Below are 24,955 nucleotides of genomic sequence, written 5' to 3'. Positions count from 1 at the left end.
TGGAAAGAGTTCCAGTTTCAGTAAGATTCTACTGACGGATGAATTTGTCATGAGACGTCTTCTGACGGATTGCTGACATTTTGCAATAACTCTCTTCTACAGTGATTAATTTTTGTTCAGCTTCTGTTCTAGATAAATGTAGACCCTCATGGACTCGATTTTTACATGAATGACATCTAAACAATCCCTAAAACTTCTAGATAAACTCAATGTTGTTTGGAGATAAAATTGGTAATTATTTTATATTTATCCAACAATTACAAATATAATGATAAGATAAGTCTTATCATTTAGTCATCTAATTCTACCCAATTTTTACATTTACAATCTTCTCCTTTGGCAGATTGGTGACAAAACCAATTTAATGAATGTAATATAAAATCTGTCAAAAGCACAAACTGCAAATCAAAAAATCAAGTAGAAATTCCTTGCTAATAATCAAGACTTGGATATATAATGACATAGAACAATAACTAAAATTAGTACTATCATCATTTACAAGATTTAAAATCTAATTCAAAGTCTAAGCATGTTCTAGTCCAACATCAAATTTATGTCCATTAAAAAAAAACAAATATCATTCAACTCCCCCTCAACAAATTCGTTTAAACAAATTCATTAAACTCCCCCTTAACCACACACTTACTCAACCTCCCCAAAAATTTCATAATATCAAAATAAAAAAAAAATATTTCAATTTGCTCTTCCAATACTCCCCATTTTTCTCATTAATCTGACAAAACTCATAAGAGAATATATACCACTTATGTGTGCTGAGATAAAGACACTAAGAATAATATGATGAACAACTCTCACGTGTCTCAACTTTTTATGGATTAAATGCACTTGATGTATGAGCATAAATGCATGTCAAACAATGAGTGAATGATTAAGATAACTTGGTTGAGACACAAAAATCAAACACTTAGTGGGCATACCATGAAAATCGAATGACAAAGGCCAATAATCCACTAAAAAATCGTCCTCAATACATGCATAAAATAATCTCATATGAACAAATATTCAAGTATCCAAGGTATTCTAGCCCCAACATCACAAAACAACAACCAAAATCTCAATCTCCATATATATGTGCCGAGCCCTAGACTTAGAGAAGGAGAAAGATTTAAAACATTAGGAGTCTTATTGTGATGGAGAATCATATGCTAAAATACTGGATACCAAGTATTTCTCCTAAGAAAATCGACGGAGATGTAAATGAGATGAAGGGAGCTAGGGCTTCGTATATGGAGAGTGCCGTGAGCGGTGTATCAGGGGACTTGGAGAAATAAACTCGAGGCCTGGACGTGTGACTTAAGTCACTTAAGTGACTAAGGACCATGCGCATGCCTTAGCCATATACTCCCACTGGAACTTATATGAATATATCAAAAACCAAGTCCCAGACTTAAACCAACATCCAACACTTACCCAACCAAAAATTATATTTCATATTTTTATCACTTTATTTTATTTTGAATAAAATAATAAGTAAATAAAAATAATAAAAAATCAATTTTTTTCTTATATATATAAACAATGAGGAAAATAACATGTTTTGAAGCATCTCAATTCAAACATAGTGTCACTCACAAAACAAATTCATTAGAGTACATTATCTTATTTGCAACAATTATCATTAATGTTCATTCCTTATAAGATCATCAATGTCAAAGTTCATGTGAGTGTGTGAGTGAGTAAACTTATATAAGATAGTAACTCTTTATTTACTTTTCCTTTCAATAAAGTTTTATAATATTATTCTTCAATATTTTCTTCTCATAGATACTGACAAGAGTTTATTACTCACATCAAAAGTCAAACTTTATGCTAGGCCTAGATATAGGACTATCTCTTCTAAATACTAGTTTGCACAACTGTTTTTTTTTTACGTCCATTTTTGTTGCTCATATTTTTCCATAATGAATAGAGCAAAGATTTTTCTATAAGGACTTAAGAGAATAGATTCATGTATGGTGTTTGTCTTTTTCTGCAATGATTTAATATTGACTTTTTCTACATGGATCAAATATTTGTATTCAGTAAGAGGAGATCTCTTTATTAATGTATTATGTTCAACTAGTTTTAATCAATTTAAGGCATGAACTCCCTCTATGATGAGCATCTCATTAAACAATATAAATTTTAATTATTATATGCATACAATAAGTTCCTCACAATACTTTATAAATAAACTTTGCTAAGATGACCCATAGGGTTAGTATGCACAAAGTAAATTGCACAAAGTAAAGAGATGTATAGGTTCAAAAATTTGCCATATGAGAACATAAGTGTTCAAACTTTGACATATCAAAAATATACTTTCCTTAAAAAATTTGAATCAAATCAGAAAAAATAGTATAAATATATTTTTTAATTCAAAAATTTTAAAAAAAAAAACATAAACATAAAAGCAGAACAAAAAAAAAAAATGCATGTCCTAGACTAATGCAATAATATAGAAAATGCAAGAACATATAAGTAATCCTATCAATTAATGTGACATTGCATCTTCTTTGACCACCCACTTTATTTTAAAATTTGGATTATTTTTTTTATTAACACCACTTTGTATGATCTTTTCTTTATTTTGAAAACAAAAATCTGCTAGTTCACCAAGTTTGAAACTTAAGAAGTTGTTTTTTTGACTTATACCACAAACTTTATTCTTTAGACTCTTTCCTTTCCTTTTTGGATTTCTTTCACCTTCAATTTTCTGCACTTGATTCAAGTTAAAGCAATGTGATTTTATATGACTAACAACACCACCATTATGACAAGTGAGAATAAACTTTCCATCATATTTACCTTTCTTCATCGTTTTTGTGGTTAAATTACCATGCAAATTTTTTGAATAAACTGGCTTAGCTACAGCATAATTTTGAACACTTTTACCTTGACTTCATTTAACAAAAACAATACCTTCAGATGTTGTGGCAGTGAATGATGAGACTAGTTTTTCTTTCCCTTTTGAGGTCGTATACCCTAGGCCAGTTTTATCACTACTCTCACCTTCTAAAAACTCAACATCTCTTCTAACTTTTGTGTTACTATTTTTTTTTTGCACTCCTGAAACTTTTCCAACTCTTCTTCTAGTGTAGCCTTTTGATATTTTAATTTTGATACTTCAACACCATGAATTTTTAATACTTTAGAGAGATTATCCTTCTCATTCTCCATAGTAGTAAGCCTATTGTATAGCTTCTTATTGAATTTCTTTAATTTGACCACTTCTTTACACACATAATTGTATGCTTCTTGAAAACTTAGTTCTTAGTCAGCATCAACAAGTGATACATCGGAATCACTGTAATCATAATTACTTTCAGATTTTGTTAGTACAATCTCAGGAAAATCATTCACAATAGTAGAAAACGCTATAAAAGATTTTTCATCATCAGATGATGAGTTTAAACTTTCAGAATCTGAATTGTTACTAAGTGTGACATTCATTGCTTTTCCTTTACTTTTTTTGAAATTTGGACATTTAATTCATATGTGACCATAACTAGAACATTCATGACACCTCAACTTTGTCCCTATTCTCATATTTATCTTTATTCCAATTTTCAGATTCATTTTTCTTAGCAGAAAATTCTTTACCTCTTTTTTACTTTCCACTAGACTTTTTATTAAATATGAGTTTTCTGAACTTTCTTGCTATGAGATCTATATCCTTATCATTTAAATTTTCTTCATTAGAAAAGTTATCTCGATCCTCTTTTATAGTTTTTAAAATAATGGACTTACATTTTTTTGTTTGAGGAAGTGAGGATTCATACTTTTGTGAGGAACCGACTAGCTCTTCAACCTTTATTGCATCCAAATCCTTGCTTTCCTCAGTGGTAGTAACCTTAGGCCAAAATCTTTCAGGTAGAGACCTCAAAATCTTCCTCATGACCCTTGAATCCTCCACCTTCTTCCTGAAATTAAACCTGGAATTAACAATATTGTTAAGCTTAGCATAGAAAACATTAAAGTTATCATCTTTCAACATTTTAATCCTTTCAAATTTAGAAGTTAGCAATTGTAATTTTGAATTTTTCACAATTTTAGTTCCCTCATGTGTAACTTCCAAGATATCCTATGCATCTTTAGCAATTTCATACATGGAGATTCTCTTAAATTCTTTCGAAGATACAACCATGAAGATAGCATTCAATCCCTTGCTATTTCAATTACAATTGCTGATTTCATTTTTTGTCTAAGCATCTATAGATGTCTTAGGTTTAGTCCATCCTCGTTCAACCGAATGCCATACATATTCATCCAAAGACTTGAAAAAAGCCCTCATACGAACTTTCCAATAAGCATAGTTTTCCCTATTGAAGTGTGGTGGAACATATAATGACATCGACATTATTTATAAGGGCACGAATCACACTTAGATAAGTGAACTGCGATCTAATGCCAATTGAAATTTTCAATATACCCCAATAAAATTACGAAATTATCTATCAATTTTCTAAAACAAATTGGTTAGATTTCAATATTATGATTATTAAACGAATCAAATACTTAAAGAAAATAAGCAAACTTGTATAACACAATGATTGGTTACGAAGGGAAACCTTTTAAAGAACTTTTTAAAGACAAAACCCTATGGGGCAGCAAAACTCAGGAAAATCAATCTTATTATTTGAAAATCAATTACAAGTAATCATCAAGTACAAAACCTTTACAACTTGACTCTTTTACTTACCCAAACAAACGACCTGTTTGTCTTCTACCGCAGTAACAGCCAAAACCTTTGGCAATCTTCAAATATTGCCTCTCCTCATAGAATTCCAGTAGCTGAAATTCAGTTAACGATCATTCACACTTGAAACAAGATCATACTCAAAGAGAGATCACAAATATAAAAATTCATTATGGAATTTTCTCACCAAAATATGCATTAGAAAGTGCATTAGAAAATATGTAGATATGAATTTCTATATATCCTAACCAACAGGATCTTTTAAATAAACAATCTGGAAATAGTTCAAGTTTTAGTAAGATTCTGCTAACAGATAGAAATTTTCATGAGACGTCTCCTAACGGATTGCTGACATTTTGTCATAACTCTCTTTTGCAGCGATTAATTTATGTCAGTTTCTGTTCTGGATAAATGTAGATCCTTATGAACTCGATTTTTACCTACATGACTTATTTAAACAACTTCTAAGACTTCTAGATAAAATCAATGTTTTTTAGAGATAAAGTCGATAATTATTTTACATTCATCCAACTATTTTAAATATAATGATAAGATAAGCCTTATCATTTAGTCATCTAATCTTAACCAATTTTTACATTTACAAATCTAACCAATTTATCCCCTCAGTTAATAAATATATTCATATAGTAAATTTGAAGAAACAAATTAAGATGGAACTTGCCCTGTTTAGGAAGGAATAATAGATCATTAGGCGACTAGTTATTTACAAATGCCGTTTCAAGAATCAATCTAGTTCCCCAAATTAACTAAAAAATTAAAAACTTTATAGACAATAAGTACCTCCCCAATTATGGGACTATCGGACAATGCTTTTAAACCATCTTGAAGCTTCGGGGAAATGCTTTTTACTTGATTAGCAATCTTTCTTCTCTACAAAGAAGTTAGATAGCTTTCACTCAATGCTCTGTTAAGCATGCTTTTTCTGGTTCGGTGTATTTTGGAAAGTGAGATGAATCTTGTCCTCAAGGTTGAAGGTAGGAAACTGATCCTTAATAGTTGGAAGTGGTTCCCAGGTGGCATCTTCTGCTCGTAAAATATTCTAGCGAATCAAGACTTCCTTCACCCGCCCACTAGCACTTTGTACTCATCGTGAACCTAAAATCGCTTCAGGTTGTAGCAGGGGTAATCCATCATCAGCATAAGGTGGCAAAGTGGGCTGTACAACTTCGGTATCCCCAACTGTAAAGACTGACGGCCTTTATCAACTTGACACCTTGATTGTTTTAGAAGTCAACCAATAGGTTATGTTTGCAAAAGCGAAGACTTTTTCAACAGGTGATTATAAGCTGATATAATTATTCGTTCAAGCTTTAGTAGGGTCGTACTTTTGAGTTATTAAACTTTGGGCTTTGTTAGATACAGTCGATAAATACAGTCAACGTGCAGTCGGCTGTACGGAATAAATAAAAAAAAATTATAAAAAAATTATTTTATATTCAGGAAGATCTATATGAATAAAAAAAAGTTATAAAAATAATTTTTTTTTCATGTAAGTTTCGTATTAATTCACTTTTTTCTCCACGACTACACGCCGACTACATTTCTTAACTGCAAAAAGTATTTCTCTTAAACTTTTGCAAGTCATCGATCTTTTTATTTTAAAAGTTCTTTGGGCTTGATCGGGGTTTGTTGATTAAAAAATGAAATAATTAATGAAGTATTTTTGTTTTTCTTGCCCGGGGCATCTTGTACGTGAGTGTACGTACCCTTTTCCTATTCTCAACCTCTGAACTTGGCAAAGTACAAAGAAAATATTATAAAAAATAATAATCATTCGATTTTCTTTTTCACGATGGCCAATCATAGAACATACTCTTTCCTTCTCAATCTCTGGCCTTGAAAGAGTCCATGAAAAATATTGTCCGTTCTAAATTTCTAACTTCCACTTGACTCTCGATTCTCGAAGGTCACACTCGATTGTGGATTTTTTGACTTAATAAAGGGCGCTGGCAGACAGACACTTCTAGTTCTGATCATCATCATGCAAAGGAGATTAAATACATAGATATTTTTCAATTAACATTAAGTTCGGTTTGATAGTCAGATAAAAATTTTAAATTTTAAGATAAAATATTATTATTATTTTATAATTTAAAAAATTAAGAAAAAGTTAAATTTTTTATTATATTTTATATGCGTATATAGAAAAATTATAATGATGAAATCAAAATTTTAAAATTGAGATGAGAATTTCTTAGTGCCATAGTAAAAATACATTTTAGTTTGATCTCCCGTGTGATCTCATGCATAAATCCTCCCTTTTAATAATTTTAGTCAACAGAAAAGTAATTTCAAAGTAAGATTGTTTACCGGTTATTACTAGTTATTTTATGTGAAAATTACTATTTCATGCTAATGTTTTAGTAAAAAATAGTCATTTTCAATATTTTAACAAGAAATAATCATTTTTATAAGAAATAACTAGTAATAATTAAACAGTTTATTTGTAGAAACATCGCAGTATTGTGTATGCAACTAGCTAGCACGCACTTCATGGGTATCCTGGTCTTTTTCTTGGCAGTTGCTATGATATATTCTAAATTATAAACTGCTATATATACTTTGTTTTCCTATTAAACGTCAACTAGGACTCTCAAACAAACATGGAACTTTTGTTTATTTATATCTTGGGAGGAATTGTCGACACTATAAGAAAAAGATCATTTGCAACGATTTTAGTATTATTGAAAATAAAATCGCCACAATAAATCATATTTTCTAATAATTCTGATTATGGGTGGGCAGCAGGAGCTTACCCCTCGCTATTCCGCCCTTGTCCGCCCCACCCTGTAGGGAATACCCCTAACGGGGACGAGGGGTGGGTTGGGCTAACGTTTCGTCCAACCCGCCCGACTTAAGTGAAAAGTAAAATGTATAATTAGCTTTTTGCAGCGATTATTTCGCTTTTTACAGCGAAACAATTTGTCGCGATATTAAACAATTTGTTGCAACCTAAGTGGTTCGATGCAGTTGGTGTTTTTATCATTCGGGCGCCAAAATGCACGAAAATGCCTTCCTAAACTAACCCACCCCATTTCGAATTGGCGAGACACACTGCGAAGACCACTTTCGCCCTAACCCAGTGCCACCCCGCGTCGCCTCCCTCTGCCTAGTGCCACCCCGCGACTCTGTCCCTTTGTAAAGCGCCACCCCGTGACACTCCTCCATCGCTCCACCCCTCCCCGAAGCGAGTACATATCGGTGCAGATCTTTATAAGCAGGATCTTTAAGGTCAGCTCTATGTATTCAAATCCATTGTTTTTGTGGTGTTAATTACTCTATTGGATTCCTTTTTGTTCTGTTCATTAAACCCTAACCTAGACCCTCCCTTTCCGTACTCTTCGCACTCTTCTTTTCCTTCCCCCCTCCTTTGCTCGCACAAACGCAGGTAGACACACCCCACAAACAGAGGCAGAAACAAACGCATATCTCGGTAGGATTTGTTAGCCAAACCGTAGGCTCTCCTGCTCCTCTTATACATTTGCTTTGATGAATGTGGTTTTCGTAGATGATCACTGGATACTATTTTTTGACATTCTTTTAATTGTTAGTTTGTCCTTCGGAGTAATTTGCAATATGCTGCACTGAGTGCTTTGAGAAGACTTCCTCTGGATCCCGGAACTCCCGCATTTCTTCCTCGTGCTGTACAGGGGTAAGTTCTTCATTCTTTCACTGATTGTTTTTTAAGGTGTTGGATTTCCTGTTGCAAGGTTATGGTGGGATACTTGAAGCAGTGACTTAGTGGCTTTTGATGGAAATAGAAGTTTATCTTTGTGGATTTTGTTCTTTTGTGAAACTCAAGGATTTGATTTATGTTGTGATTTTCCTCCTTTCTTTTTGGGCCTTCAGAGTTGCACTAGCTTTTTGGGTTCTCTTTAATAAATCTTATTGGATTTTGTTCTTTGTTTTTGTAATAAATTCTTGTAACGTTCCCCCCCCCAAAAAGGAAAAAACTGCAGTATTACTCATAAAAAGGAACTAATTCAATGCTTGTTTAGTAAGTAAGATAAGTTCTATTAATGATTAAAAACGCACTATCGGCTATCCTTTAAGAACAGGGAGTATACATCAAATACACCAAACTAGAGAAAGCAAAGATATCAAGAAAATATAGGAAGTTAAAATTACAGAAATATAAGCTTTCCATCCAATAAAAATGTGTATTAAAAAGAAACTCTGAGTTCCTACATCGCGCCTATACAATTTTTGAAACTCTAATTGTTTCTTTCTCACCTTATGTATACGTATATATATAATATTGATCTCTCAGATATAAATATATATATATATATATATATATAATATCTGAATGATGTTGTTGTGCTAATAATTATTAGCTCTCTGCCATTTTGACTTGGAAAGATACATCTTTCCAACTCAAGATATTTTGTAGTCAGCTTGCTACCTATATATATAGTGTGGCAAGCTGACTACTAAATATTTAGGGTAAAATCTAACCACCTAACTACGTACATCGATCCATCTAAAGTACTTTAGTATAAAATCTTTATTTCAAACATGAATCATATACATACCCTGAAAGGATTATCAATAACATAGCTGTTACGCTTAAGAATGTATGTTACACAACCAAAAGAGAGTCAACATAATCAAGCTTTTCCTCACCATGATGGTAGGTTTGAAGAAAGATATTTTATTGCTCAAAATAACTTACAATTAAAGCTTCCTGCTGCAAACAAATAGCTAGAATGAATACCATATTCAGAAATTTCTTCAACATCTGTCAAATGGAGAAAAATATCGGGTTTTTGTTTTGGGTCATTAAGTGACAGCAAAGACTATAAACAACTGATTTTCATGACAAAGAGTTGGTTATGTGTAGTTAAAAACTTTATTAGAACTAACTACGAGTAAAACTAGAGAAGATAAAAATGAGGACAACACATGTACTGGTGTTCACTCTGCTTGGAACCACTGCAATTTATTAGCCACTGGATCATTAGACTATTGCATGTAAATTAGATCACATAAATTACATGCAGATATGGCTGAGAACCAATGTATTTTATTTGTGCAATCGTCCCATGCAGTTTGTGGAAAAAAGAGGAACAAATCTGTACATTAGCTTAGCTCACATGCGCCCCAGTTCAACTTATTCATGCACTTAAACTTTTTTCAACGCGATCAGTCTATCTATGTGTGACATTGCAACAACCTCAATTCAGCAACTCACTTTATTTAGTTTCTTTTATAGCATTTACCAGTTGCAGTTTGTCCCTTGTATTTCTATTTCTATTTCTATTTTGATGTTTCAAAACTCTTCTAAATAGACACATTTATTAGCAAAACAGTAAAAGTAACAATAGCCATCGCCACCATATTCCAATAGCAGCTTTTACTTCTTCATTTAGTTTTAAAATAGTAAGTTTGATATATTTTGTCAAAACCTCTCTTGTTTAAATAAAGAACTCATCCTGCTTTTTTACCTTGCTCATAGATCATCATGATCATCAAGATCAGTTGATAATAGAACATCTAAAACTTTTTAGGCCAAGAATTTCTTGAGCATGCTTGCAAGTAATAAGGATCATGCTCTTGTATTACCCCTAGGTTCTTCAGAATTGGGGCGAGTTATAAGGATCGTGCTAGCTAGGGGGCATTACAAAAACTCAATATCAGATCTTTTATTTGATAAAATTATGCGAAGCTGGATACAGTTAACCATGTTTTCACTAACAAGCCACAGCAATTATTAGAGAAATCCAAAAACATAAATTTATGGATTTTCCTTACACTCCGTATAAATTAAGGCCTAAATTAGCAAATGTTTTTTTTATTGCCCCTCTTTTCCCTTTTCCTAATCTCTAGTATGGTAAAAAGCTAGAAGTCTCACTACTTATCAGAATTCCTTAGCTCACTAAATTCTTTTAGTTAATCATAATCCAGGTGCATGGAAGTTCTTCCCATTTTGATGATGGCCACCCACATATTTTCCTTGGGAGAAAAAGGTTTTTGAAGTTCTGATAATAATTTATATCTATTCTAAAAGGGTCAAAATGAGATTTTTGATAAGTCTCATATGATTTGGGTTTTTCTTGATCTATCTATTACAAATAATATCACCAATCTCACTTTAGCCATGATAAGTAAGATCATGCAATTTGTAACGATCTTAAGTGCTGGTTCTTTTAAAATGATGAGGACTTATATCTTTATATTGTTATAAATATATTTTAACATATGGTAAATGAGATTTCACTATATTTGTGAGATAGAAATTATTATAGTTTATAAAACTAAATGGATTCCATTAATTATAACATTCACATATTCTTTTACTAACATATTTTACAGAGTCTTTTTTTGTATCATTTATGCCCCCTTTTGATTTCCTTAAGCATCTCTATGGGGGGGACAATGTCTCTAATACTCTCAGGTGTGTTAGAGAGGCTCAATCCCTCCTTCATAGAGTTTGAGAATATCTTGTAAGCTGTCAAACTCATTGGGGGTGCAGTCCAATGACTCCTCATCACACCCAATTACATTAAAGAGTAGTGAATGGTCTTTTTAAAAGAAAACAAAAATTATGCTACGTGGCAGTTTCCTTGTGTTATGTAGGTGTGCAACTGCAGCCTTTTAACATTGAAAATGTTCAGTGAGAAATAACTAATTGCTTAAATTATATTGCACTTGTCAATTTTCATATTTTTTTCTTTTCATGCAGTTTTTATATTTTAGATCTTATTTTTTTCACTCGTACATATTCTACAACAATTTTATTACGTAAAATTTTGGAGACACGATTGAGAAAAAACTTTTGTGGAAGTGGATTTTGATTGTGCTATTGTTGTTTTGTTTTTTCTTTGTGGAGAGTAAATTTACCCACACTGGATTTTTGTCATGGTTTCTTGGTTTTTTTAGAGGGGCAGGGGGTTGGTGGTGAGAGATAGTTGCTTGTATCTTTGGGATGAATAGGTCAGATCTATATCGGTTGACCATCTTGTGTACGATCAGTTCAATGAATAGCCAAATAGAATTTTAAAGTCTTACTGACATTCAGCTTCCCAGTTTTGTTCTCGTCCCTGCTTAGACTTGTGTTGCCACCCTATGGTGGTTAAAATGCCAAGACACTTCTTTGGCAGTCTCCAATTTGGTGGAACCTGCAGTGAAGGTAATCATTGACTGCCTCCAAACAAGTGGGAATGAGTATTCACAAAAAGTGGGTGTAGTATAATGTCAGGAATGCAGTCACAGGGAGAGTCTCTTAGAGAGACTCAGGGAGACTAAAAAGGGTGTGTGTTAAGGAACTAAATATTTTGTGTTGTTTTTTGAATTATAGGCTGGCAGGGTGTTTTTGGGCATGGTAACTTTTTTGGGGGATGAAACAGGATGTTCAAGATGTTTAAAGCAATGCATTAAGTAGTTATACTATATGGTATGTGGTTGTGTGTGGTTGTCTATCAATGGGGTTACGTGACCACTAAATAATTTTATGGGTGTTTGAAGTTATCTGAAAATTGCAAGATCACAGTAAACATTGGTAACATATACTGCAAACCAGAAGCTGAGGTCGGATTACATGCCTTGTAAGTAATGATTATAATGCAAAGACTGAATTTCTTTGATTAGAAATATCTGCACCTCTTATTTACTAACACTCATTGTGTCGATGTTTGGATCCACCTTACAGGTTGAAGCAGCCATATAGTGTTTATGTGGACAACCTCCCGAATAGGCACTTGCTGGACACAGGACAATGCAGTTTGGGATGGGCCTCGAGACAAGGTTTTGGTTTTAGCTTACTTAAGTAGTTATCAGTTTTTTTAGTTTAGTACTAAAAAGTGCATCCTATTTTCCTCCAAAATTCCTTTGATGTTTGCTTATTTTTGGACTTTTAGCTATTGCATGATCATGAAAATTTCTATTATATAGGGGAAAGTATGGGTGGCAGAGAATGAGATTTGGTTTTTGATTTTGATGTACATGCAGCTAAATTAATTGATGAAAACTATATGTACGTTTAGATAAGGTTTAAGTTGGCTCTAGATCATTATGGGATGCAATGCTGATATTTGTGATGCTACATAATTCATGTGTATGTTGAATGGGGTTTCCCTCTTGCTCTTTAGTGCAAGTCTATGGCAGTGTGTTAGTTATAGTATAAGGCGTATGGTCATATGTTTATTCCATAGGACTGGTATATAAAGGATTCACAAAAGGCAATAATAGTTTGGAGTCCAATGTTGTCAGGTTTATTGCACTAACTCATGAGCAAACATCCTACTAGGTGGTTGTTTATCAAGCTGCTAAGTGTATATTGTTTGCTACCTTTTGGTTGATGCATGGCTGGACCAAAATGTATGTGTGAGGATGTGTTGTACTGGATGAAGGTTCAGGGATATTGAACTTGGATGCATGTTAGAGATGACTCTGTTTCATTGGGCAGTTTTTTGTTGAGATACAATTAAACATGAACAATTTCATGGTGGTAGATAAACTGTGAAGTGGACCACTGCCGTGCGTGTGAAATGACTTGATCCTATCTCACCCAGCCCTGCCAAGCCAGTGGATTTTGCTGCCTATAAGTGTTATGGACAATTTTTGATTCAGTTGATGATGTTAATATTGTATTACATTTAGAATTTGCTAAGACCTAAGATTTAAATTTGTAAGGTTCTGGGATTTGAAATGTAATAGTTAAAAATCCTTGATTAATTCCTGGAAAACTGATCAAGGATTTTAAACAGTTTATGAATGAATGTTCACATGGTTCTTACTTTGAAATAGATATCTACTTCTTATTTAGCACAAAATAATGTTATTTGGGATAATTTAGTAATATTGCTTATCAGACGAGATCAATAATATAGGAATGTTTATAATCAAGATTTTATGGCTATGACAGCCACACAATTTCCATAGTTATTTATTTAGTTTTTTTTAAATTTTGTAAAAGACCATGAAATGAGCAGTCCCAACTATTTGTTAGAATCTTTTGCGGCGAAGTAGATTCACCGGAAATAAGCTTTCCCAACTATGGCTTTTGTATTCACTATCTTCGGCGATTTCAACTTGCTGGAAATAAGTTTATTTCAAACAATTTGAAATGAGGCAACCGGTTTTTGGCAACCAACCTGCAATGAAAATGATTTCGTTAGAATAAATTATTTGGAGCGAAATTTGGGCTTATAGCGGCAATTTTGTAGCAATGAAAAAGACCGAGTTCCATGTAGTGATAGGGGAATTAATTCCCAACACGTACGTTGGGAATTAATAATTCTCTAAATTCATGATCCACTTCTTACGGGGATATATATTATAATTAAACACGACAGATATCATTGAGACGTGCAGATATTAGAAAATTAATTAAATAAATAAATTTTGGTTTCTGATATCACGTTTCGTTGTCTAAATTTCGAAGTTTTTGAATATATTTGATTGAAGTGAAGAAAAATTAAACTGATTCATATGACGTCATGATTTGTTTCAAAGTCCTTTTCTTGGAATAAAAGTCTGATTATTAATTTTTTAAAAACATGTTTGATAGGGGTTTATTGATTAATTATCAAATAATTAAGTATCTTTTGATTTATTTTTCCCGTGGTAGATCATTATTGAATGCAGTACTATTTTCCTCTTTGACAAAGTCAAAGAGATTAGTCTATTATTTTTTTTCATGGCCGATCATAGAATATACTATTTTTCTCTCAATTATAATATCCTTGACAAAGTCTAGAAATATATTTTACTCTAACATTTATTATGGCTTCATTTAGTTACACAGATAAGATGAGATGAGATGAGATTTATTTTTAAAAATTGAATAAAATATTATTATAATATAAATTTTCAATTCGACTTATTGCAACAATTAATTAATAAACAAAAGAAATAATTAATCCACCTAAATAATTTTTTGATGGACTTGTTATCTCTTGGTATTTTTTTGAGATATTGTTCGAAGATCAAATCTCCAAACCAGTAGTACTAATAATTCTCTTTATTTAAAAATTTTATATAAATTGCATGGGTTAAACATGATGCTAAGCATAAATTATTGGTACGATAAAAGTATATTTATAAAGGGATAAGTTTCATAATAATTCTTCAGTAGATGGAACTTAGAAATTTCTTAACGATAGTAAGGAAAGCTACCATTAGGCCAAGTCTAATGGTAGTTGGATGTTAGTTGAAGCTTGAGAGTGACTAAAGAAAAAAGAAGAAAGAAAGAAAGTGGTGTGGGGTTGCATGGCCATGTTCCCTCCATAAAATTGGGCCAAGTCTAATATTGAAACGTCTTTGAGGGTTCCTTGTGGAAATTTTTGCCATCAAGCACGACTTGGCTGAAAGGGTAATCCGCGGGACACGCACTACCTTTTTTTTTTTCCAGTGTGAAGTTGCGAGGAAAGTTCACACTGGAGATAAGGTTTGGTTAGACAAAAACCAAGCATGCAGTTTCTGTTCATCTCTACCAAACTTAAAATGAAATACATGTGATTGATGGAATTCCCACAATTTAAATAAATAAAAAAATTAAATAAAGAGAATTAGTGGTATGGAGACCTGATGTTCTCCGAACATCTCTTATGGTTTCTAGGCAACAGAGGAGAAAAAATGCTAAGAGATAACAAGTATATCAATTTTTTTATTTTTAATTTTTAAATGGGCCCGTCAGTTACCAATTAATGAGACCCTTGTCTTAAATATATTTAGGTGTATTAATTATTTTCTTTCCTTTATTAATTATTAGTTGTCTATTAATATTATTTATCATTTTAATTTTTATTATTTTAATATTTTTTCACTTATAAATTTATTATCTAATATTATATCTGAGATAATAAAAGGATGATGACAAAAGAGATGATGAATATGTTCTTTCACACATATATGAGCAAAGACTTGTCACACATATAAAATAATTATTTTGATTAATTATATACAAAAAATACGTAAAAATAATAATATATAACAAAACTTTTAGCCAATAATTATATCATTATATATATATATATATATATATATGTAATTATTGGCTAAACGAAAGTATAATTCATTCAGCGTTTAGTGCATGAGGCCTGGGGGCTTACGTGTAGTTTTGATATTCACAGATATTATGAAATAATAATAAACAGCAATGACTCGATGGCCGATCCTTCAATTTTTCAAATTCTATTTTTTTAAAAAGAGTGGACCGAGTGATATTAGCTTCTGTTTGTGTGTATATATAAGTATTCTTAAGTATTTTATTTCTAAATATTTCTTAAATATAAAATATATTTTTTATTTTAAATCTTTTAACTTTTTTATTTAATCATTACTTAATTAATACAATTTTATCAAATTTTTAAACAAAATACAAAAATATGAATACAAATTTTTTGGATTTCAGCAAAAAATAATATTAAAAAATTATATTTAAATAATATTTTAACTTTATAATATTTTTATCTTATTTTTTCTCCCTCCTTTCCAAATATCTATTAAAACTCATTTTTGAATATCTATTAAAACATTTTAACTCAAATAATTTTATTATTATTCACAAACTATTTCACTACTATTTACGTATATTCACGTATATTCTAATTTTCCAAATCATCCTAAGTTTAACATTATTATTATTTTGATTTTTTTTTTCTTTTCTCTGACCAGTTTTATTGATTGAAACTGACTTTTCAGACGGCTTATGTAGCCAACTTTCGTGGAAATTGGGATAAGCATAGTCTTATAAATTTGATCACATGCTGGATAGTTGCAGCAAAGATTTTTCCACTCTAAAGAACAAAACTAGTCTGGGGAGAGAGAATTAACACGACTTGACTTTACAAATTCATTTCAAAGCCTAATTTCTTTTCCTGTATCTGAGAACTTTCTTTCATGCTAACTTCGGCCTTCATGGCAACTTCCTTCCAACTTTGAAATATCTCAACTTTGAAATAAATTTCTTAACGATAGTAAGGAAAGCTACCATTAGAAGCTTGAGAGTGACTAAAGAGTAATATTGAAACGTCTTTGAGGGTTCCTTGTGGAAATTTTTGCCATCAAGCACGACTTGGCTGAAAGAGTAATCCATGCATGGGACACGCACTACCTGTTTTTTTTCAGTGTGAAGTTGCGAGGAAATTGAAAAAATACACTCCAATTTAAAACTTGAAAACCCCTTTGGCCAAATATGGAGACAAGGGTTTGGTTAGACAAAAACCAAGCAGTTTCTGTTCATCTCTACCAAAATTTAATGAAGTACATGTGATTGATGGACTACATGAATTCCATTCTCCAAATTTATAATTTCTAGGATTTGATGAATTCTAGATGCACCAATATTTCTACTGATCATTATTCATATTACAAAAGCAACTCTAGAATTTGATTCATTCAATTCTTGAACTTCGAAGAAATTTCTCGAAATATGGTCCTTGACATTGATGTGGCCCAATTGACAGTAAAGAAAAGAAAAAATTTTCTTTTAAAAAATAAAAAATGGGCTGATTACTTAATGTTACAGCATTCATGATCTTGAAAAGCTATCTATTCCATAGGTTGTATTCAACACGTGATGTCGAGAAAATGGTTTAACTTTTCCCCTTGTCACAATTTTTATCTCTAGGCATTTTATCTTTATCTCATCTATGAAAATAAACAAAAAATTAAATTTTTCTAAAATCATTAGTACGTATTAATTATAGAGCCAACTTACCAACCATGAATATATATGACGTATGTACAGTGGGTCGTTAATTCAATATTCCAACTTGAATCATGATAAGTATAACATTAGAGATCAGGTATGAGAGGCCGAGAGAATAGGCGACCTACATGTGAATATCAAAAGTACACGTGCTGGACAGTTGCAGCAAAGATTTTTCCACACTAAAGAAAAAAAACTAGCCTCGAGGGAGAGAAGACGACTTGGCTTTACACATTAGCCTAGTTTTTTTCCCTGTATCTGAGAACTTTCTTTCATACTAACTTCAGCCTTCATGGCAACTTCCAGCTTTGAAATATCTCAAGTACGAAGTACAATATAAAACCGATCGATTGAGATCTTGATCAAAATCATTATAGAAAGAGATCTTTATTTATTATTTTTTACTTGTAAGCCTTTTATCAAATGCCACATCATTGGATGATGAGAAAAGATATGATAAATAGATTTTTTCAAATACTTTACATATATAAGCAAATACTTTCTACATGCATATAGAAATATATATATATATATATATATATATATATATATATATATATATATATATGATTATTGGGTAAAAGAAATTATAATTCATTCAACCTTTAGTGCATGGGGGAGTACGTGTACTTTTGATATTCACAAATATTATGAAATAACAATGAACATGATCATGATGTCCAACCACTATCGCGCCCACTGGAGCATGAACAATTGGGAGTAAGCAACACGCTGCTGGGACTTGATGCTATGACATGATATTCTATATCATAAACTGGTATACTTTGTTTTCCATCAAACATTTAATCTCAAACAAACACGTACATCATGACAACTTGCGTTTATTTTATTGGGAGTAAGCAACACGGTTGTTGTTAGAAATTAATGATTTTCTTGATTCATTGACTTGATCTTTCATGCATGGTCGATCATATATAAAAATTAAAATATACTATTTTTCTCTCAGCATCATTGACATACAAACTCACAAAGAATTAAAGATATTTTGTTCAAACCTTCAGTTGATTGGTGATCATGAGTACGATTGGTTGTGGATTAATTCGGCTTATTGCGATAAATATTAATTAATAAAAGAAATAAAAGAATTAATCCACCTAAAGGGTGGGGCTACTGTTTTTATTTTTTTATTTTTTATGGACTTGTTATATAAATCTCTTGGCATTTTATCTCCTACAGTCCTACTTTACCTAGAGTTATGAGAGATGTTGGGAGATGATCAGGTGATCTACATACCACTAATTCTCTTTATTTAAGTCAAAGGCATGTGGCTTAATTGGCATAACTCTCCGTCTCCAAAATGAAGGTCTGGAGTTCACCCCCTCTCCCCCAAATGTTTCAAAAAAATTCTCTTTATTTAAAAACTTTATATAAGATGGGTGAAACATGATAAGCCTAAATTATATATATATATATATATATATATATATAATAAGTAGTAATATTATCATAAAATTATATTTAAGTGATAAATTTCATAATAATTATTTATTAGATGGAACGTCTAAGTTGTGTAATGATCAATCAAGCAGTGGATGGCCGATCCATCAAATTTGCAAATTCCATTTTTTTTTAAGGAGTGGACCGAGTGATATTAGCTCCTCTTTGTGTGCATATATAAGAATTCTCATGTATTTTTAAATATTTTATTTCTAAATATCACTCAAATACAAAATATTTTTTTATTTTAAATCTTTAACTTTTCATCTAATTATTACTTAATCAATACAACTTTATCAAATTTTTAAACAAAATACAATAAATATGAATACAACTTTTTCGGATTTAGGCCAAAAATAATTTAAAAGATTATATTTAAATAATATTATAATTTTATAATATTTTTATTCAATTTTTTCTCTCTTATTTTTAATAATCTAATAAAATATTTTAACTCAAACAATTTAATTACTATTTACAAAATATTTTACATGTATTCTTATATAGTTTAGCATATTATTATTTTGAATTTTGTTGTTCTAATTTTCTCTGACCAGTACCATTGAACTGACTTTTCAGACAGCTTATGTAGCCAACTTTCATGAAAATTCGGATAAGCATATTCTTATGAATTTGATCACGTGCTGGACAGTTGCAGCAAAGATTTTTCCACACTAAAGGAAAAAACTAGTCTCGTGAGAGAGAGAACACGACTTGGCTTTACAAATTCATTTCAAAGCCTAAGTTTTTCATCTGAGAACTTTCTTTCATACTAACTTCGGTCTTCATGGCAACTTCCTTCCAGCTTTGAATTATCTCAAGTACGTACGATATAAAATCGTACGAGGCCTTGGCCTTAATAATTGATCATAATCATCATAGAAAGAGATCTTGATCATGGAATTGCAAATGGTACTGTTTCGGATGCTTGTGTTAGTGATCATGTGCTCAATACTCAATGCATTCGCGCGAGCATCGAACGTAATAAACCGTTCATGTCAAGAATACTGTGGGAATGTAAGCATGATTCCATACCCTTTTGGAATTGGAAATGGTTGCTTCGTCGATGATTGGTTTGAGATAGTCTGCAAATCATCGAATGACTCTTATGATCTCGGATTTCCAAAGCCTTATTTGAAGAGGTTAGACCTGGAGGTGATGGAGATTGACATAACTTTCCCAGGTCGAGTTCGCGTCAGCTATCCCATATTTTCGAGTTGTACCAATGTCACGAACAGCACAAAGAATCTGAAGTTAGAGAAAACTCCTTTCGGCTTCTCTGAGAACGACAACAACTTCGTTGCCATGGGTTGCAACAACTCTGCCTCCATGTGGTCCATTTTTCCCGATGACTCGGTTTCATATGGTGGGTGCAAATCCCCTTGTTACAGAGCTCCATTCACAAATGGAAGTCATTGCAACGCCACAAATTGTTGCCAAACTACAATTCCTTCTTATCTCCAAGCATTCTCTACAACTATACAGCCGAAACTTAGTTCTTCCCCCTATAATGGTAGTAATGAGTGCAAGTATGCATTTTTGGTAGACCAGAATTGGTTTGAGACCAATTTCACAGAGCCGAATCCAAATATGTCTGTTCCAGTGGTATTGTACTGGACCTTTGACAATACTACTTTCTATTCTCTTCCCACAATGAAAAACATGACGGCAAGAGAATACAAGAACTATACCTATATTTGTCATCTGGCGCTGGTGTTGCGAAATCCTACTAATCATTGTGATTGCGAGAATGGCTACAAAGGAAATCCGTATCTTCTTGGAGGATGTGGAGGTAAATATCTCTTTCATAACAACCTAATTAATCCATTAATTCTCGAAAGCTTTTGTTTTGGAAGTCAACGTAGAAAGGTGAAAATAAATTTAAAGCATAGTTATTAATTTTACAAATCCTTTTACAATTCTATTCTAAATAAAGAGCAGTTATGAAAAATAGAAATTCAAATTAAATAATAGAAAGCTCATTATTAAAAAAATTAACCTGCATGCATTTTTTATGAAATGATAGTATAAAAATTTGAGAAAAGTTGTGTATGTTATAGAGGTATGTATACATAGTCGTGCATGTTATAACAGTTCTCTTAATGAGAAATACTTTAGCCATAAAAGGATTACACAAAAATAAATCTATAAACTGATGTGACTTAATACAGTACTTTAGAATGTAAAGTTACTTTTAAAGTAAAGTTGATCTAACGCGTCATGGAAAGTTATATCAGTTTGTAGGCTCACTTTTATATAATTTTTTTGTATCTATAACAGTTCTCTTTTAGACAACCACAACCTTGACCTTTCAACCCATGCAGAGTATCGTCAGCCATCATATATAAACAGCTTATGCCTTTGTAAAACATCACCTGTACTTATATTGTGTAAATTTTTTTCAGGTCTAATTATTCTAACCTCTTTTATCATGAGGAGGCAAGCCCCCTCTCAAAGTTGGATTAAAATATTTTCGAATTGTTCTCAAAATTTAGAATTTCAAGTAGAAGAGACACTGCATGACTCATCATGTATTTGTTATTTCTTTAATATTATCTTAAATATTTATACGAAAAATCAATAAATATTATAGAATACTCAATTCTATGTATAACTCTTTCTCTGTTGCTTAGACCCCTAATCAAATCTCAAATTACCTATGAAGATTTTTTCCCTTACATGAGTTATGGCAGTAGTTGCTTATTTACACGCTTGCATGCACATGTTAAGATCAAAACCTGGAGTACTACTCAATCTATCCAACCATAAAATTAAAAATTAATGGCTGCTTTTGGACAAATCTCTCTCTCTCTCTCTCTCTCTCTCTCTCTCTCTCTCTCTCTCTCTCTCTCTCATATATATTAACAAATTCTATTACAATATTGGCAGATATTAACGAATGTACAGACCCTGACTTTAACATAACTTGTACACCTAATACACGCTGTGAAAATACTGAAGGTTCTTACCGTTGTGTCGCAGCTAAGAACACAAAGCTTTCCATAATCATAGGTATGTATTCCTTCTCATTATACATATTAATTGCAAGTACATGACCTTTCATTCTTCTTTTTCTGCAAATTCTCTAATAATTTTCATGCTAATTAATAGTTGTCCCATGCATGTCTTGATCCAAAGAACAGTTATCGGTTAATCACGTACATTTTGTCAAATTCAACTTCATTTTCTTGCTCGAAGCACACAATAAGTAATAGTAACCCCATCTTGTTTCTTTTATATTTTATTTTGGGGGCAACTGAAAATTTTAATTAAGGATTATATAAGATATATAGTCAATATCGATGCAGTATATTAAAGTTATATGCAATAGTACCATATCATGCATAGTACTGTAAATAATACTCGATCGATCCATCTTAATCTTTTATTCCTCTTATGGGAAATTAAGCCAAAAACCGTTTTCATGTCATTTTATTTGGTTCTTGCTGATTTATTTATTTATTTATTTATTCAGTAAAACTTATGCCAATTTTTTAAAAATCAACTCATAGAATTTAGGTTATTTATGTTAGCTTTGAACCGATAGAGGTTACATATTTGTTGTAGAGCAATCTTAGATCCAATTTTATGGTGTGCAAATTTCGTATATTTTATTTGAAAAAAAGTAGGATCTATTATTAAAAAGTGAGTTTTTTAAATGGAATGCGTAAGATTCGCACACTCTAGAATCATTTTTATTTAAAGTGAGTTTTTAAATGTAAGTCCCATATTTTTTTCTATATTTATTAAATGGAATGCATGAGATTTGCACACTCTAAAATCATATATATCATTTTCCTTTATTACGCGCGCGCGCACACACACACACGTATGTATCATATATATTATACAAAACCATTGGATTCAATCTAGTCATATTCCAACACTAAGAACTTATACCACAAAGTTGATCTTATTGTCTCCAACTATAAGTGCTATCAACTTCTAAATTAAGAAAATTCATTTGCTAGTAATGACTGTCTAAAGAGTTGTCTTGAGTATATATATAATTGGTCTTGAGAATAATATATAGAGTTCTCCAACCCGAAAGCAATATTTTTTTCAATTTAATTTTTGTTACTTTTCATAGTACTTTTAATTCAATTTTATGTGAACTTGCTTTTGGCACAACATAGTTTGTCTGGCAATATTCTAGCATTCATAGAAATGTCTTTCTAGTCAATGTTCTTAATCACCAATTTTATTATTTTACCATTAGTACTATTGCAAGGAGTAATTAAGATCTTTCTATTTCATTGAGTCAAATAGGTGTTAGCACAAGTCTTGGTGTATTATTTCTGATTTTCAGTGGATGGGGGTCATACAAAGTGATAAAGAAAAGGATGAGGATTAAACGCAAGGAGAAGTTCTTCAAACAAAATGGTGGATTACTGCTACAGCAACAACTATCTACAAACAACGAAGTTAATGTTGAGAACACCAAATTGTTCAATTCAGAGGAATTGGAGAAGGCCACTGATCGTTTTAGTGTGGATAGAATAATTGGACATGGTGGACAAGGCACTGTTTACAAAGGTATGTTGGCAGATGGAAGAATTGTTGCAATAAAAAAGTCCATGGTCATAGATGAAGAAAAACTTCAAGCATTCATAAATGAAGTCGTGATTCTTTCACGAATTAATCATAGGAATGTAGTTAAGCTACTTGGTTGTTGTTTAGAGACTAAAGTTCCGCTTCTAGTTTATGAATTCATTCCTAATGGAACTCTTGCCGAATATCTCAATGGACAAAATGAGGAGTTTTCACCAACATGGGATATGCGTTTACGAATTGCTATAGAAGTTGCAAGGGCTCTTTTCTATTTGCATTCGGCAGCTTCTTCACCCATTTACCATCGTGACATTAAGTCTACAAACATCCTCTTAGATGAGAAGTATAGAGCAAAAGTAGCGGATTTCGGGATTTCAAGATCTGTTGCTATTGAGCAAACTCACCTAAGTACACTAGTACAGGGAACTTTTGGATATGTAGACCCTGAGTATTTTCGGTCAGGCCAGTTCACAGATAAGAGTGACGTTTATAGTTTTGGCGTTGTTCTTGCTGAGCTCTTAACTGGGGAAAAAGCTATCTCATCAATAGGAGCAAGAGATACCAAAAGTTTAGCTGCATTTTTTGTTAGTTCAATGGAAGAGAACAATTTATTTAACATCCTTGACAATCAAGTTTTGAAGGAAATGGAAAAAGAAAAAATCATTGCGGTTGCAAACCTTGCGAAAAGATGCTTGAACTTGAAAGGAAGGAAACGACCTACAATGAGAGAAGTTGCAATGGAATTGGAGGCCAACCAAATGTCACAAAATTTAGCTTCTAACCTTCAGCAGAAATATGGAGAGATTGAAGATGCCAAAACTGAAATATCCAAGCAACGTGATGTTGTTTCTGTATCAACAACGTCAAGTATGGATAGTGCCATCGCAGCCTCATCTTTCGATACACAACCATTATTCATATCTTCTTAATCATCAAGTGATATTACACCTTGATTTGTGTTGTATTACAAATATTTGTTTAATTTCATCTTCTCCATAATTTTCTCTTTAGACAATGATCTTATGGTAGTATAACGCATAAACATCCAATTTTCTATTCGGTTTCATAAGCATCTATTTTTATATATAAATAAAATGGGGCCTCAAGTTGCTCTAGGATCTAAGCTCTACTCAGAAAGAAGAAAAAAAATCAAAAAACAAAAGCTTATCTTCCATAATATATTACCTTTGGAGTGTTTACTATAGTTTAGAATTAATGAATAGCAAAAGAAAAAACCAGCTCCTCTTTTCATAGCCACCTTAAGCTTTTTTCAACTTTTAAATCTTGTTGGATGAAGATTGTTGACTTGCTAAAAGCAACAAAACCCTTGGCATAATAGGCCTCACAAATTTAGACCATTTTCTTCATGCTCAAAGGCTCAAAGCAAGTCTCAAGCTGCCTCATGAACAGCTAAGGAAAAAGCTACATGAACATCTTAGTTTATAAAGAAGACCATCATGCATATATAGGTGACCGTTGATCGCTTGAATGTTTATCTACTAGCTATTACAAGGTCTATTGCTTAATGTGGTGTGGTGCATTAGATGAATGGAAATGGACTTAAAGCATTC

At 31.9% G+C, this 24,955-nt stretch overlaps 1 protein-coding gene and 1 long non-coding RNA gene across 9 annotated transcripts; both read left to right on the top strand.

The window, feature by feature from the left end:
* Positions 1-7,722: 7,722 nt before the first annotated feature.
* Positions 7,723-13,467, top strand: LOC122307320. Of its 8 annotated transcripts, none has more exons than XR_006241732.1 (5): positions 7,741-8,153; positions 8,272-8,372; positions 12,188-12,267; positions 12,372-12,466; positions 13,174-13,467. It is a non-coding gene; the product is annotated as an uncharacterized LOC122307320 (long non-coding RNA). The 8 variants fall into 8 exon arrangements; XR_006241729.1 differs by having other exon boundaries at positions 12,969-13,467; XR_006241733.1 differs by lacking the exon at positions 12,188-12,267 and having other exon boundaries at positions 7,742-8,153.
* A 6,117-nt stretch (positions 13,468-19,584) lies between these two features.
* Positions 19,585-24,394, top strand: LOC122307319 (wall-associated receptor kinase-like 10). Its single transcript, XM_043120129.1, has 3 exons — positions 19,585-20,625; positions 21,723-21,845; positions 23,103-24,394. Exons 1-3 carry the CDS (start codon positions 19,731-19,733, stop codon positions 24,311-24,313), a joined length of 2,229 nt encoding a protein of 742 aa, XP_042976063.1. The 5' UTR covers positions 19,585-19,730; the 3' UTR covers positions 24,314-24,394.
* Positions 24,395-24,955: the final 561 nt, after the last annotated feature.

This window comes from Carya illinoinensis, chromosome 4 (assembly GCF_018687715.1).
Source record: "Carya illinoinensis cultivar Pawnee chromosome 4, C.illinoinensisPawnee_v1, whole genome shotgun sequence".
Taxonomy (NCBI): Eukaryota; Viridiplantae; Streptophyta; class Magnoliopsida; order Fagales; family Juglandaceae; genus Carya; species Carya illinoinensis.
This window is presented reverse-complemented; position numbering and strand designations above follow the sequence as displayed.

What these genes read in the sequence shown, in the direction of transcription:
- LOC122307319 (XM_043120129.1), top strand. Translation starts at nt 19,731, where the DNA reads ATGGAATTGCAAATGGTACTGTTTCGGATGCTTGTGTTAGTGATCATG. An exon ending in TCTTCTTGGAGGATGTGGAG is followed by an intron (nt 20,626 to 21,722) that starts GTAAATATCTCT and finishes CAATATTGGCAG; the next exon opens with ATATTAACGAATGTACAGAC. An exon ending in AAAGCTTTCCATAATCATAG is followed by an intron (nt 21,846 to 23,102) that starts GTATGTATTCCT and finishes TGAGTCAAATAG; the next exon opens with GTGTTAGCACAAGTCTTGGT.